The following is a 15822-nucleotide window of genomic DNA, read 5'->3' as shown; positions in this document are numbered from 1 at the left end:
GTAAAGGAATCAAGAATTATATTGATTTTTTCAGTCCACCTACTCTCAGGTCACATGATTTCTTTTTAAATTAGGGATGTCCCAAGCGAGTTTTTTTGCTCTGATCCAGATCCAAGTCCTTTAATATTAGGTATCCCATATTTACATAGCAGCACAATATTATGAAATGTTGATTAGATATGTATCTGCTACATTGAAATAACAGATGTAGTCAACTAAATTTGGCACATTTTATTTTTATGAGCAACTTAATCCAAACACTGAACGCCCTGGTTCAAGACTATCAAGTTGATCAGTTCCAATGATTAATATGAATGAAAGTTTAACTGGGTGAATGCCACTCCTGGCATTGATATGAGGTGATTTGATAGATCATTTTAATAAATAAGTTTCTCCCATCATAAATGATCTCTGGATGAGTACAGGTACAGGCTCAGAGACAGCACATAAACCTCAGCACATAGCATAGCACATAAAAACAACTTTTGCAGGCCACATCAGCTGTAGTTAATTAACATTAATTCTGTGAGTAACTTGATGACAGAACAAAATAAACAACAGCCAAGTTTCATTTTGTTCTGTCATCAAGTTACTCACAGAATTAATGTCAATTAGCAACAACTGATAATGTAGGCCTACCTCTGATACCTATCCTCAGCATTGGCTTGGGACATCTAAATACTTCAGGAGTCAAACACTTGAAGAATCAGTCATTTCAAATAAAAAGCTGCAACAATACAAGAAAAGAGAGAATTGACTGTGGTTTAAATTGTTAACACCTGGATACTTTTTTGCAATCCTTTTTTTTAATTGAACCATATACAACAAGTAAACCACACGATTAATAACTGACATAAAAAACAAACAAACATTACATTTGAAAAAGGGACAAAGGCCTGTTTGGAACTAATAACGAATAGAAATTTGTGTGAGTTACAGAGCAAAACCACAGAAAGGATTAACCATTCATCAACAGCTGTACACAAAGAGATCAAGAATAAGTTTTTTTTTCAGTAGCACCATTAATATAAGTAGTATAGAAGTAGATATATACTGATGTCTGTGCATCAGAACACAAACTGCATGCTGTATAATTTGACCATAAGATTTAGATTATAGCTGAACAGTGTATTCATAAACTGTGAAGACAAAGTAATTGGAGGGAATATTCACTGATTTAAAAAATCAATAAATATAGTATAGTACATATAATAAACAGTATATTACACTGACATTTTTATACATGGAATAAGGTTCTAATTTGTCAAATGAAAAGAGTATTTCTTGTACAAGCCACAGAGAGCATAGTATTTCAGTGCAAGAAAAAACTTGTCATCTCTTAGGCCATAAATGAGAGGACTAAGACATCTGGGAGCAAGGTAAAAAGTTATGTAGGTAAAGTATCTGACATTAATGTATAACATGAAATCAATCTGAAGTACTGCAGCTTCTATGAAAGGGCACCACAGCTGGATGAGACAGAGGAGCAGCTGGAAAGCATGAAGAATAACTGTCCTGAGCCCTTTCCATGTTGACTTTCTATTCTCTCCTGATGCAGCTTTGGCCACCTTCATTATTTTAAAATAAGAGAACACAATGGTTATAAACATGATAAAGAAGTAGAACTGATTTATAGCTGACCTAAGATGACCCTGCCAGCGTTGAAACGTGAACACCTCCACAGAGCATACCCTGTATTGTTTATGGAAGTTAAGTGTGGCTGATGCAAAGAAGATAGAGAGATCCACAATACAGGGTATAGCGCTGAGGCTGTGAATGATGAGGATGCAGGGCAGAACTCTGTGTGTGGAGCATAGCTCTACATGCCGCAGAGGCAAGCAAATAGCCACGTAACGCTCCAGGGTCATTGCCATCAGAGTAAACGATGTGACTAGAATGTACACAGATGACAAAATGTAGAAAATGAGACATAACCAGATTTGCATGGTTGCACGAAAATAGTCAAAGATGAGCAGGATATTTGATATAATCAAGATAAGACAATCAGACAGTAATGTATTAGCAAATAAGATGTAGCGCATGGTTTTATAGAAGAAATCCTTCATAAAAAAGGTTGTGATCAGCAGAAAGTTGATGCAAAGGAAAACTGCTACCAAAATCTGAACTAAAATGACTCTGTAATTAATGCTTCGCATTAAGGATTCACCACCAACCAGTGAGCTGTTTTTAGCCATATTTCTGTCTTGTAACCAAATATACAAGACAAATAAAATCTGTCTTCAGTGGTAATAAGGTAAGTGCAATTTGCACTGACCAAAACTAACAAAGTGCACACCAGTAGCATATGTTATACAGTATATCCACAATAAATGTGGTAGAAACACATCAACAGCTCAAAATCCCTCAGTTTACCAAACCATCCCTGAAGTAACACAAAGGCAGACTCCTCCTGCTAAGATCTCTGCAGCCCTCTAACAGACGACTGTGGATGAACACTTTATAGGGCCAACGGTAACACAAGGGGAACAATGAATGTTTGCACTCCACAGTGTCGTCATCGCCAGTTACTGCTGCATGTGTAAAGTGGAATATAACTAAATACAATTTTAATTTTTACTTTACTTGAGTATTTTCATTTTATGCTACTTTGTACTTCCACTCCACTACATTTCAGAAGGAAATATTGTACGTTTAACATGATACACACAACAAACAGTGCTGTCCATAATTCTGAAACAACTAAGCAAAGTCACATGTATCTTGGCCAATAATTTTGTTATTTTTGCTATTTTTCTTACATAGAGCTTAAACAGAGGGGGCAAAAAATACAACTAAGGGGGCTAAGCCACCCAAGAGTATGGCGCCAGGCCCGACACACACACATACACACACACACACACTGATGACAGATGTAGCAAAATCAGCATAAAATCCAATTGTACACCCAATAAAAACTATACCCAATAAACAATAATATTGCAAGAGGCAATAGGCTTTTACAGTCTGAGATGGTCAATTAGTTTACTTTTGATGATTACAACAGGAGACTACAGGGCTTGGTGCTGAACACTGAAATTATTTCATTATAGTCCAACGCTTCAGTCAGTTCTCTTTCCAAGCAGAGCAGGGACAAAGATTTCAGTCTGTATGTCATCATTGATGCCACAATGCCAGTTTTTTATCCCACTGACAACTGAAAAGAGTCTTTCAACAGTACAGCTTGTTGCTGCTGAATTAGCAGCCATGCCTGTGTTGTTACTACTCTGCACTTGTTGAGGAGAAACTGGCACATGAGGAGGTGTCTAGGTTGAGAATGATGACTGAACTTGAGCTGAATTCTCTTCCTCCTGCTCCTCACGGCATCTTGTGACAAATTTAAGCAAACTGCTTCATTTTGCCATGGTTTTTATCTTAACTTATATTAAAAGCAAGTAGCTAGTGGACGGTAGGCTTCTGTTCCTCTGTGAAATGTGCAAGCTGTACACTGAGTGAAAGAGCAGAGGCTGCTCGCTGCTCGCAATCTGGCATTTGCAAAATGCACTGCAACTCAAAAATTCTGACCTATCAACATCATCATACAGTAAACAAGAAGCAAGACACTAGAATTGGTTTATTTGTATTGGTCGTGTAGTAACATTTGAAACAATACTCATTGACAGCTATTCACTGGATATTCAGCAAAAAAGGAAACATTCATCCAAAGCAAGGCGCCAGTCCTGTACAGTTGTCATGAACAGGGAAATTAGCTCTAGAGAGCAAAACCGTTTTATTTTACCAGAATGTAAACATGTTTATTTCTGCTGTAAAGTTGGGCATTTTAACATGGGGGTCTATGGGGATTGACTCACTTTTGGAGCCAGCCTCAAGTGACCATTTGAGGAACTGCAGTTTTTGACACTTCTGCATTGGCTTCATTTTTCAGCCCCAGACGTTGCAGCTTGGTCTACAGGCAGCAGACAGACCCTTCTCCATGAAAAATGAAGTCACTTGACATTATTATGTATGAAACTGTCGATCAGATTTATTTACTTATTAATTGAAGGTGCTGGAACGCCGTTCCGGATTATTCCAGCCCACTTTAACCCCTGGTAAGGCCTCATGACTATGTCATGAATTCATGACTATTGAATTCCCTTGGAAAATTATTTTGTTAATTTTATTTTTTCAAATTTTAATATTATTTTGAATTATTTTCCATTTCAACAGCGTTAAATGGATGTAGTACATTGGTATGATTGACAGTAAATGTCAGATACACAAACATTTGCCTGCAAATAGCACAGAAATAAAAGTTGTATGTCATTGATGCAGTGTTGGCCTAAAATGCAGGCAAGTTTGTGACCAGAGGGTTAACTGGAAAGGAGTGAATGAATGGCTAACGCTCACCTCTCCCTCTCTACACTGTTGAACCCCTGCAATCTTAAAGGAAAATTCCCATTTTTTGTCCTAATCTAGGTCTCGTTTGTTTAGTTGTGACCTTCCCAAGAACCAGTGGTCACATTTTTTTTTAATTAGTGTGCACAAATTAATGATTAAATTTCAATTGCAACAAACTAATAATTTACAGCCCTGAATCACTTTTACCCCTGAACTGCCTAGTTCAGCAACAGCTATATTTTATTACAGGGCTGCTAATATATTAATTGCCTTAAAATTGATATTAAATTATTTGTAGTCATTCCTGTTGTCCTTTTCCTTCAACATGCTCTTTCTCTTCTAGTTCTGATGCTACATTGGAGGTCATCTCAAATAAAAAGCTGCAACAATACAAGAAAAGAGAGAATCAACTGTGATTTAAACTGTAAACACCTGGATACTTTTTTGCAATCCTTTTTTTTAATTGAACCATATACAACAAGTAAACCACATGATTAATAACTGACATAAAAAAACAAACAAACATTACATTTGAAAAAGGGACAAAGGCCTGTTTGGAACTAATAACTAATAGAAATTTGTGTGAGTTACAGAGCAAAACCACAGAGAGGATTAACCATTCATCAACAGCTGTACACAAAGAGATCAAGAATAAGTTTTTTTTTTTCCAGCAGCACCATTAATATAAGCAGTATAGAAGTAAATATATACTGATGTCTGTGCATCAGAACACAAACTGCATGCTGTATAATTTGACCATAAGATTTAGATTATAGCTGAACAGTGTATTCATAAACTGTGAAGACAAACTGATTGGAGGGAATATTCACTGATTTAAAAAATCAATAAATATAGTATAGTACATATAATAAACAGTATATTACACTGACATTTTTATACAAGGAATAAGGTTCTAATTTGTCAAATGAAAAGAGTATTTCTTGTACAAGCCACAGAGAGCATAGTATTTCAGTGCAAGAAAAAACTTGTCATCTCTTAGGCCATAAATGAGAGGACTAAGACATCTGGGAGCAAGATAAAAAGTTATGTAGGTAAAGTATCTGACATTAATGTATAACATGAAATCAATCTGAAGTACTGCAGCTTCTATGAAAGGGCACCACAGCTGGATGAGACAGAGGAGCAGCTGGAAAGCATGAAGAATAACTGTCCTGAGCCCTTTCCATGTTGACTTTTTATTCTCTCCTGATGCAGCTTTGGCCACTTTCATTATTTTAAAATAAGAGAACACAATGGTTACACACATGATAAAGAAGTAGAACTGATGTATAGATGACCTAAGATGACCCTGCCAGCGTTGAAACGTGAACACCTCCACAGAGCATACCCTGTATTGTTTATGGAAGTTAAGTGTGGCTGATGCAAAGAAGATAGAGAGATCCACAATACAGGGTATAGCGCTGAGGCTGTGAATGATGAGGATGCAGGGCAGAACTCTGTGTGTGGAGCATAGCTCTACATGCCGCAGAGGCAAGCAAATAGCCACGTAACGCTCCAGGGTCATTGCCATCAGAGTAAACGGTGTGACTAGAATGTACACGGATGACAAAATATAGAAAATGAGACATAACCAGATTTGCATGGTTGCACGAAAATAGTCAAAGATGAGCAGGATATTTGATATAATCAAGATAAGACAATCAGACAGTAATGTATTAGCAAATAAGATGTAGCGCATGGTTTTATAGAAGAAATCCTTCATATAAAAGGTTGTGATCAGCAGAAAGTTAATGCAAAGGAAAACTGCTACCAAAATCTGAACTAAAATGACTCTGTAATTAATGCTTCGCATTAAGGATTCACCACCAACCAGTGAGCTGTTTTTAGCCATATTTCTGTCTTGTAACCAAATAACCAAATAAAATCTGTCTTCAGTGGCAATAAGGTAAGTGCAATTTGCACTGACCAAAACTAACAAAGTGCACACCTGAAGTAACACAAAGGCAGACTCCTCCTGCTAAGATCTCTGCAGCCCTCTAACAGACGACTGTGGATGAACACTTTATAGGGCCAACGGTAACACAAGGGGAACGATGAATGTTTGCACTCCACAGTGTCGTCATCGCCAGTTACTGCTGCATGTGTAAAGTGGAATATAACTAAGTACAATTTTGAGGTATTTGTACATTACTTGGGTTTTTTCATTTTATGCTACTTTGTACTTCCACTTCACTACATTTCAGAAGGAAATATTGTACATTTAACATGATACACACAACAAACAGCGCTGTCCATAATTCTGAAACAACTAAACAAAGTCACATGTATCTTGGCCAAAAATTTTGTTATTTTTGCTATTTTTCTTACATAGAGCTTAAACAGAGGGGGCAAAAAATACAACTAAGGGGGCTAAGCCACCTAAGAGTATGGCGCCAGGCCCAACACACACATACACACACACACACACTGATGACAGATGTAGCAAAATCAGCGTAAAATCCAATTGTACACCCAATAAAAACTATACCCAATAAACAATAATATTGCAAGAGGCAATAGGCTACTACATGGTCAATTAGCTTACTTTTGATGATTACAACAGGAGACGACAGGGCTTGGTGCTGAACACTGAAATTATTTCATTATAGTCCAACGCTTCAGTCAGTTCTCTTTCCAAGCAGAGCAGGGACAAAGATTTCAGTCTGTATGTCATCATTGATGCCGCAATGCCAATTTTTATCCCACTGACAACTGAAAAGAGTCTTTCAACAGTACAGCTTGTTGCTGCTGAATTAGCAGCCATGCCTGTGTTGTTACTACTCGACAATCTTAAGCAAACTACTTCGTTTCGCCATGGTTTTTATCTTAACCTATATTAAAAGCAAGTAGCTAGTGGACGGTAGGCTTCTGTTCCTCTGTGCAATGTGCAAGCTGTACACTGAGTGAAAGAGCAGAGGCTGCTCGCTGCTCGCAATCTGGCATTTGCAAAATGCACTGTAACTCAAAAATTCTGACCTATCAACATCATCATACAGTAAACAAGAAGCAAGAAACTAGAATTGGTTTATTTGTATTGGTCGTGTAGTCACATTTGAAACAGTACTCCTATTGACAGCTATTCACTGGATGATCCAGCAAAAAAGGAAACATTCATCCAAAGCAAGGCACCAGCCCTGTACAGTTGTCATGAACAGGGAAATTAGCTCTAGAGAGCAAAACCGTTTTATTTTACCAGAATGTAAACATGTTTATTTCTGCTGTAAAGTTGGGCATTTTGACATGGGGGTCTATGGGGATTGACTCACTTTTGGAGCCAGCCTCAAGTGACCATTTGAGGAACTGCAGTTTTTGGCACTTCTGCGTTGGCTTGCTGGTGAATAAGTGCATGCACACCATCTATTACCAAAAAAAGTTTACAATTTAAATGAGTTGCTTGGGACAAAGCCGTTTTTTTTTTGTTTTTTTTTAAAAACACTTTGTGTTTAAGGCAGTAAACTGTCATGATTCCTACCTCAGTTATGTGTGTTTCCTTTACCCTTCTTTTAAACAATCACAGTCATATCACACTTATCTGGATATGACTGGTCTGAAATGCAGGTCCCTCACTACATAGAAAATCTGTGTGTGTGCATAGCTACTGTAAGAGCGGTAAGTCAGAGTTGAACTCTTGAACGCCATGCCTGTGATGAAACTTCCCAGGATTTTGGATAGTTAAAAGTTTTGGATTGTTGTGTTTGTTGCACTGATTGTGGCACTCTGAAGTCATGGTTTGATTTCCTCCGTGTGGATTTAGACTCCAAGCAGAACTGTGACGCTAATTAGCTGATCATGACTCGTATGGTGACTAAACTCCTGTGAAACTCATTAACAGTGAGGTGTAATAGGCTCATTAATTATTTAAACTATCCTCTGCTGATTTGGGCTCTTGAGTGGAAATGGATGACACAACAGTTGGAAAACTTTTGATTTGTGTGACAGTTTCTATTAGAATTCGTTATTATCAAAACTATGATCAATATGTTTGTATTACAATTTTTTGTACTTTATTGTAACCAGTGCCAAAACAACATAGAGTTCAAAACATCATGTAACACATTCTTCTTTCCTGTGACATATTTAGCATAACTGCTCCACTATCAGAGAAGACAGAGGAAGACAATGCACAACCTTTGCTACCAGATATTTATGTGTTAAAGCCCCTAAAACTTGGTTTCAAATCCAAAGTATTTCTTCATAACATTAAATCTGCATGATTAAATGAGAAAATGTTTAAGTTAAAGTTCAGTAAGAAATAATTCCTTAGTAATTATTTATTAAAAGAGAAACACTGTAGAAATCTGCTTCATCAGGACTGTGTGGGCATGGTTTGATCAGATTGATTGACAGTTGCCTGGCAACATAAGATAACCCCTCAACTGTCATTAAAAGATTGGAATGTTGCTACAACAACGGATTAATGATTAGAATATAAATAATTTATTTCAATTAAACACTCTTCAACCAAAATCACTACACAAAATAGCATTAAATGTTGTTAAAGCAGGAAAGTCGTATCAGTCTATATCAGTCTGCGCTGATCTATAAATGAATGTAGGTGATTCTTACAGTATCTGATGTTTTATCTGCTGCTTTATGCTTTATGAAAAGCTTCTCCTTCAGTTCATTGGTGTCCATCCCTCCAGAAGAGTTCCAGAGACTTGTAAAATCAATGCCAAGGCTGAGGAACACCATTCTTCAAAAAGATATTCCCTCATTTGATGTTTTGATGATGGTGGTGGAGAGCGCAGTCTAACACATCAGTCCAAAATCATAGGTGTTCAATTAGGTTGAGATCTGGTGATTGCAAAAGCCATAGCATATGATTCACATGATTTTCATACTCATCAAACCATTCACTGACCCCTCATGCCATGTGAATTGGGGCATTGTCATCCTGGAAGAGACCACTCCCATCAGGATAGAAATGTTTCATCATAGGATAAAAGTGATCACTCTGAACAACTTTGTGTTGATTTGCAGTGACCCTTCCCTCTAAGGTGACAAGTGAACCCAAACCATGCCAGCAAAATGCCCCCCACAGCATAACAGAGCCACCAGATCCCCTCACTGGGTCAAGCATTCAGACTGGTACCCATTTTTCCTTTAATTTGCCACCCGTCTGTATGTATCAATTGACGAACATATCAATTAAAATGATAAGGAATTAATTAATTAAATGCTCGTATTGACTAGTTTTACTGCCTCTGACCCTGTTTTTTTGTCCTGTGTATGTTTGTTCTCCCCTCTGGAGCAGTTCAACTGAGCGGGGCATGTGCCTTTGTCCCTGACAGGGCTGACAGGGAGCTGACACTGTTGTGTTACAAGTCACACCTCTGAATCCAGGACACCAGCATGCTATGTAAAAGCACACACAAGGGCAGCATTATGCTGCCTTTGTTTGGTTCAGTGTAAAAAAGCAAAGGTAGCTTAATGACAGATCTTCTTTATGGCTATAATGCGGGATCTCTGTATAAAAGAGCCTATTGTTAGATGTAGGTAGTTTGGAAACAGGTTGTCTGCTCCCACAATGTCAGCATGGTGAAGTTTGTGTTTAGGATAGTAAACACAATGTGTTTTCTTTACCATTACTTTTTTACAAGGGAGCACATTGTTTCTTAATTTGTGCACACAAATCATTGACTCAGGGTAACAAATTTAAGTTCAAAGTGTTCAACAGGACAAGGAATGGTTAAAGACAACCACAGTTTGGCTGTATTATCTAAACCACTTATCTGGATATGATTGGTCTGAAATGCAGGTCCCTCATTACATAGAAAATCTGTGTGTGTGCATAGCTACTGTAAGAGCGGTAAGTCAGAGTTGAACTCTTGAATGCCATGCCTGTAATAAAACTTCCTGGGATTTTGGATAGTTAAAAGTTTTGGATTGTTGTGTTTGTTGCACTGATTGTGGCACTCTGAAGTCATGGTTTGATTTCCTCCGTGTGGATTTAGACTCCAAGCAGAACTGTGACGCTAATTAGCTGATCATGACTCGTATGGTGACTAAACTCCTGTGAAACTCATTAACAGTGAGGTGTAATAGGCTCATTAATTATTTAAACTATCCTCTGCTGATTTGGACTCTTGAGTGGAAATGGATGACACAACAGTTGGAAAACTTTTGATTTGTATGACAGTTTCTAATAGAGTTTGTTATTATCAAAACTATGATCAACATGTTTGTATTACAACTTTTAGTACTTAATTGCAACCAGCGCCAAACCAACACAGAGTTCAAAACATCATGTAACACATTCTTCTTTCCTGTGACTTATTTTGCATGACTGCTCCACTATCAAAGAAGACAGAAGAAGACAGTGCACAACCTTTGCTACCAGATATTTATGTGTTAAAGCCCCTAAAACTTGGTTTCAAATGCAAAGTATTTCTTCATTACATTAAATCTGTATGATTAAATGAGAAAGTGTTTAAGTTAAAGTTTAGAAAGAAAAACCACCCTTAGTTATTATTTCTGAAAAGAGAAACACTGAAGAAATCTGCTTCATCAGGACTGTGTGGGCATGGTTTGATCAGATTTGATTGACAGTTTCCTAGCAACATTAGAAAACCCCTCAACTGTCATCAAATTCTGATTGAAATGTTGCTTAACATTACTGATTGGTGCACCAAAATACATGACATCACGTTTTTCTATTAAAGCCTCGCCCACGTCAAACCAGTGAGAAAAGCACAAACAAACCCACAAATACAGAAATCTTGGAAATAAAAAAAAACTGTTCAAACTTTAGCAGAAAATTGAGTGCTTGTGTATTATAAAAGTGCTCATTGACTATAGAAAGAAGCTGAATGAGAAAAAAAAAAGGTTTTAGGGCCTTTAAGGGTAAAAATCAGTCGGATAAGATGTAAATGCAATGTCCCCAGACTTTGTCACATAACTCTGTCTCTAATGAGGAAAGCCCAAAAAATAACCTTAATTTTATTTTTTAAATAATTCTCTGGTCAAACTGTTCAGAGCAGAGAGTCGCTAATGTAAATATACCATGATATTATACCACAGTGGATGCATTTGGATTAGTTTAAAACACAGCACATGTAGGACCATTTCATTTCTGTTGTCCAAGTTTAGGAAAATTTGGCCACTGTATTATACCAAACACTCCAAGAGAGTCGAAAATGAAAAATGAATGAATGAATGAATGAAAAATGGATTCAACAAGCAGCTTCACTTTTATTGGTACAGGCAAAGAAGAAAGAGAATGTGGTATACAGCAAAGGCTTCTGAAAAATCCAGGCAAGTAAAAAGTTACACAAGAGTACAACAACAAAAAGCTGTGGCTTAAATTTTTCACATCAGTTATCAGTTATTATTCTATTGACTTGATTTGACTGATTTGGACAGCTGAAGCCTCATATTAGCTTAAAAAAAAAACTGTTTCATACATTTTTGCAGAGAAGGAGGGCTGTATGAAAAGGAGGAACAATAACAGCAAGAAAACCCAGTTTCAATGTACATGTTGGCACCTCACTATTGTTTTAGGACAGACTTGAAAAATCATATAATTATCCCTTAAGCAGCATTACAATAAAACAGGAAGTGTGTGGGGTGTATTATTAGATTTGTCAGTAAAACAGAACAGAAAATGTACATAAGGCTGAACAATGTGTCAGCAGCTGGTTGTGAAGACTGAACACGGGGCCCAGCGTCTGATGGACAGAGAGAGTTATCACTTTCCAATGGTAACTCATTTATTCTAGGATACATTTTTAAAATCCTAATTGTCACTTAAAAGACTTAACATGGCCAGGCACCCTTCCAGGGTCGAGCTTTTGCTGTGCCGGCACCTCTGGTTTGGAACAGTCTTCTGTCTAGTATCTTTGTATCTGTATTTGTAGTATGTATCTTTATACACCTGCCTTACTTAGATTGATTTGTTCACATAATTTAGCTCTAACGGCATGTCATCATCAGATTTTAAATGTATTTTTAATTGTTTTTTAGCATTTGGATGATATTTTATGTAGCTGTCTTTTATGTAACTTTTATGTGAACACATACTGAGAAATTGAATGAATAAGATGAATTCATTATCCAATGCAATAAACTGCATACTACATATACAGTATTTTCTGTTACAGAATGGTGATTTTAATTTATCAAGTGAAAAAAGCTAAAGATTTGTTCTTGTACAAGCCACAGAGAGCATAATATTTCAGTGCAAGAAAAAACTTGTCATCTCTGAGGCCATAAATGAGAGGACTCAGACATCTTGAAGCAAGATAAAAAGTAATGTAGTTAAAGTATCTGACATCAATGTACAACATTAAATCAATCTGAAGTACAGCAGCTTCTATGAAAGGGCACCACAGCTGGATGAGACAGAGGAGCAGCTGGAAAGCATGAAGAGCCACTGTCCTGAGCCCTTTCCATGTTGACTTTTTATTCTCTCCTGATGCAGCTTTGGCCACTTTGATTATTTTAATATAGGAGATCACAATGGTTATAAACATGATCAGGAAGTAAAACTGACTTATAGCTGACCTAAGATGACCCTGCCACCTGTGAATTGTGAACAACTCCACAGAGCATATTCTGTTCTGGGTGTAGAAGCTGTGGGTAGCAGATGCAAAGAAGATGGAGAGAAAAACAATACAGGGTATAGAGCTGAGGCCGTGAATGATGAGGATGCACTGCAGAGCGCTGCGTGTGGAACACAGCTCTGCATGCCGCAGGGGCATGCAAATGGCCACAAAGCGCTCCAGGGTCATTGTTGTCAGAGTAACTGGTGTGACAAAATTGTACAGAGATGACACAATAAACATGATGAGACATAACCATGTCTGTGTGGTAAAACGAAAATAGCTCATGATCAGCAAGGTATTTGTCAAAATTAAAATCAGACAATCAGACAGTAATGTATTAGCAAATAAGATGTAGCGCATGGTTGTGTAGAAGAAATGCTTCATAAAAAAGGTTGTGATCAGCAGAAAGTTGATACAAAGGAACAATGTCACCAAAACCTGAACTAAAATGACCCGGTCATTGATCTTCCGCATTAAGGCTTGACCATCAACCAGTGAGTTATTGTCAGCCATATATTTCACTATTGATTGATTAGTTTGCTTTTATTTCGGTGTCATGCACACAGTGCCTAACCCTTGTTGGTATACAAGACACCAAAAGAGTGTCCACAGTTGCTGTGGTCAGACACTTCTTTTCATCACAAAACTACAGATTCTTACACAGCTCGGAAATATTCTGCCTTCTCTTACAAGCTTGGCAAATAAAATCTGCTACAAAAAAGATTCTCTTCCTGAAGCACAACTCAAGTTTTTCATAATCATCCAGCCCAAAGAAATCAACATAAATGGAGGACATTTTACTAAAAAGTACATCCCTTACCTCCTCGTAGACAAGACAGTAAAACAAAAAATGAACCTCATTCTCAGTTTCACCAAGCTCATACAACAATGTTCTACACTGTAACTATTCTTTATGAGACAATAAGTCCATCATTTTTGTTTATACCATATATCAACACATAAGATACGTCAGTTTACCAAACCTTCCCAGCACTAATGGGGCATCGTGGCACACCGTTCCAAAGACAGATGTTAATGAGTCAGCCATCTGAGAGAAATCTTATGTGCGAGAGGAGAATAACAACACCTTTAGCTTTTCACCTCAATGTCGTCATCACCACTCATTACCAGTGCTTCTCATACTGGTGGCTACCTTCAATTAGACACACTGAACAATGGAAAAAAGGTTTGAGTTATAGCAGTAGTTGGGCTCCTTTAATCAGTTCTCAGATACCATTCAACAAAACAGTGAATAAAACACAGTGAACCCATGTTTTTTATTATTTTTTCTTTTAGTTTGACTCAGGCTATTATTATTGTGCCATACTGTAAAGATTGTTTAGTGGTGTAATGCAAATTTGCAGATACCCAATATGACTTATATAAACTAGGGGTGTGCCCAAATACAAAATACGTTATTTGGAAAAGCACATATAGCGGGTTTTTTAGGAATATTTGTTTCATACAAATGTTAAATACCAGCGTGCAGGTCAGTTACATCACTATCTCAGTCTCTCTCCCCTGCACCGCCGCTGCATAGAAGCTAGCACAGAGCCAAAGATACCCTCCAGGACAATGGGCATGTCCAGGATATTGTCTCTCTGTCCAACAGGTTGGTGAGGTTGAGCCACCATGCTTGTTCCTGTAGGACTATGGTTCCCAATGCTCTTCCCGTGGCCTGGACTGTACAGATTTGGATACGGAGACATAAGTCAGTGATAACCAATATCTCCTCCCACATAACTGGGTCCCGTGTCCGCACAAAATCCTTGCATATCTCAGCATGGTATGCCTTGAACATGGAGAGGACATTAAGCGTTCTGGCCAAAAGCGGTGCCACTTTGTGAGCCTTCTCAGTCAAGGCTGACTGAAACTGGTCAGACTTAGACGGCTGTGTATGGCTCCTCGAGGACATTGTTGACAGCTGCGGGTGAAGGTGGGCCGCAACAAGTGGTTCCATCGGAGGCATACCCTGGCTCTCCATTGCTTCGCAGTCGAGGGACAAGGCACCAGGTATCGGGCTCCTGCTGCTGTAAGGGCAGTCTTTCCATGAACGTGTGAACTCATCTCGCAGCTCCAGGAAGACATGGAGAAGTTGCTTTGTCGCACTCTTAGCCAAGGACAACTTCTTCCCCTCGTAGCGGGATCTGGTGGTCTCCGTTACGACAGCAGGCCAGGGGATGGCCAGTCGGTCTGCAGCGCATCTACACACTACACACATCGAGCATGTCCGAGCTGGGGAGAGGAGAAGCTGGTGTGCTGCTCTCATCTCCATCCAGAGAGGTGGTGGAGTGATGAAAATGCCATCCTCCTTATCATCCTCTGATATGAGGATATCCGAGGCGTCATCTTCACCTTCTCCATAGTCCAATTCCAGAACGTCCTCCTCTGGTGGGGGAACCAGAGCAAGGTCCAGCCGTGAGCTCCAGCTGATGTTAGCTGCCAGTGTCACCCCCACAGTGACTTCCTTTTCCCCTCCGCTTTCAACCAGGTGGTCGCTGGTGGGGAGGTAGGGGTCGTGTTCAGACAAGCTAGCTTGGCAGGCTAGCCATCTGTGGAGACCTTTGACGGTGAACACAGCACAGTGTTGACACAAGCCGGGAACATTGATAGCTAGCCAGGCATGTTCCAGCCAAGGGCAGCTCGAGTAGATCTGGTGTGTGCCTTTGCTTGAAATCTTACTTCTACAGGCGGGACCTGGAGTCTCCATCACCTCTGTTGTGAGGAATTTTAGCCTCCATTCCTCACGAGCTGGTGTGCAGGCAGAGAGTCGAGGAAGCTAGCTGGTGTGCTAACTGTGAAGAAGCCGAGGGATTAGCTAGAATGCTAACACCCGACAGAGCTCAAGCTACTGTGGTGAGGAGCTGAGAAACGATGACCAAGCCATGGACGGCGAGGAAAACACCATATCTGATCTAGTGTGATCGGAGGAAGAAGCAAA

General features: G+C 38.8%; 3 protein-coding genes across 3 annotated transcripts; all 3 read right to left on the bottom strand.

The window, feature by feature from the left end:
• Positions 1 to 1256: 1256 nt before the first annotated feature.
• On the bottom strand, positions 1257 to 2195 carry LOC122984241 (odorant receptor 131-2-like). Its single transcript, XM_044354575.1, has one exon. It carries the CDS (start codon positions 2193 to 2195, stop codon positions 1257 to 1259), a length of 939 nt encoding a protein of 312 aa, XP_044210510.1.
• Positions 2196 to 5230: 3035 nt separating this feature from the next.
• On the bottom strand, positions 5231 to 6190 carry LOC122984329 (odorant receptor 131-2-like). Its single transcript, XM_044354711.1, has one exon. It carries the CDS (start codon positions 6188 to 6190, stop codon positions 5252 to 5254), a length of 939 nt encoding a protein of 312 aa, XP_044210646.1. The 3' UTR covers positions 5231 to 5251.
• Positions 6191 to 12221: 6031 nt separating this feature from the next.
• Positions 12222 to 13798, bottom strand: LOC122984119 (odorant receptor 131-2-like). Its single transcript, XM_044354438.1, has one exon. It carries the CDS (start codon positions 13392 to 13394, stop codon positions 12456 to 12458), a length of 939 nt encoding a protein of 312 aa, XP_044210373.1. The 5' UTR covers positions 13395 to 13798; the 3' UTR covers positions 12222 to 12455.
• Positions 13799 to 15822: the final 2024 nt, after the last annotated feature.

This window comes from Thunnus albacares, chromosome 6 (assembly GCF_914725855.1).
Source record: "Thunnus albacares chromosome 6, fThuAlb1.1, whole genome shotgun sequence".
Classification (NCBI taxonomy): Eukaryota; Metazoa; Chordata; class Actinopteri; order Scombriformes; family Scombridae; genus Thunnus; species Thunnus albacares.
This window is presented reverse-complemented; position numbering and strand designations above follow the sequence as displayed.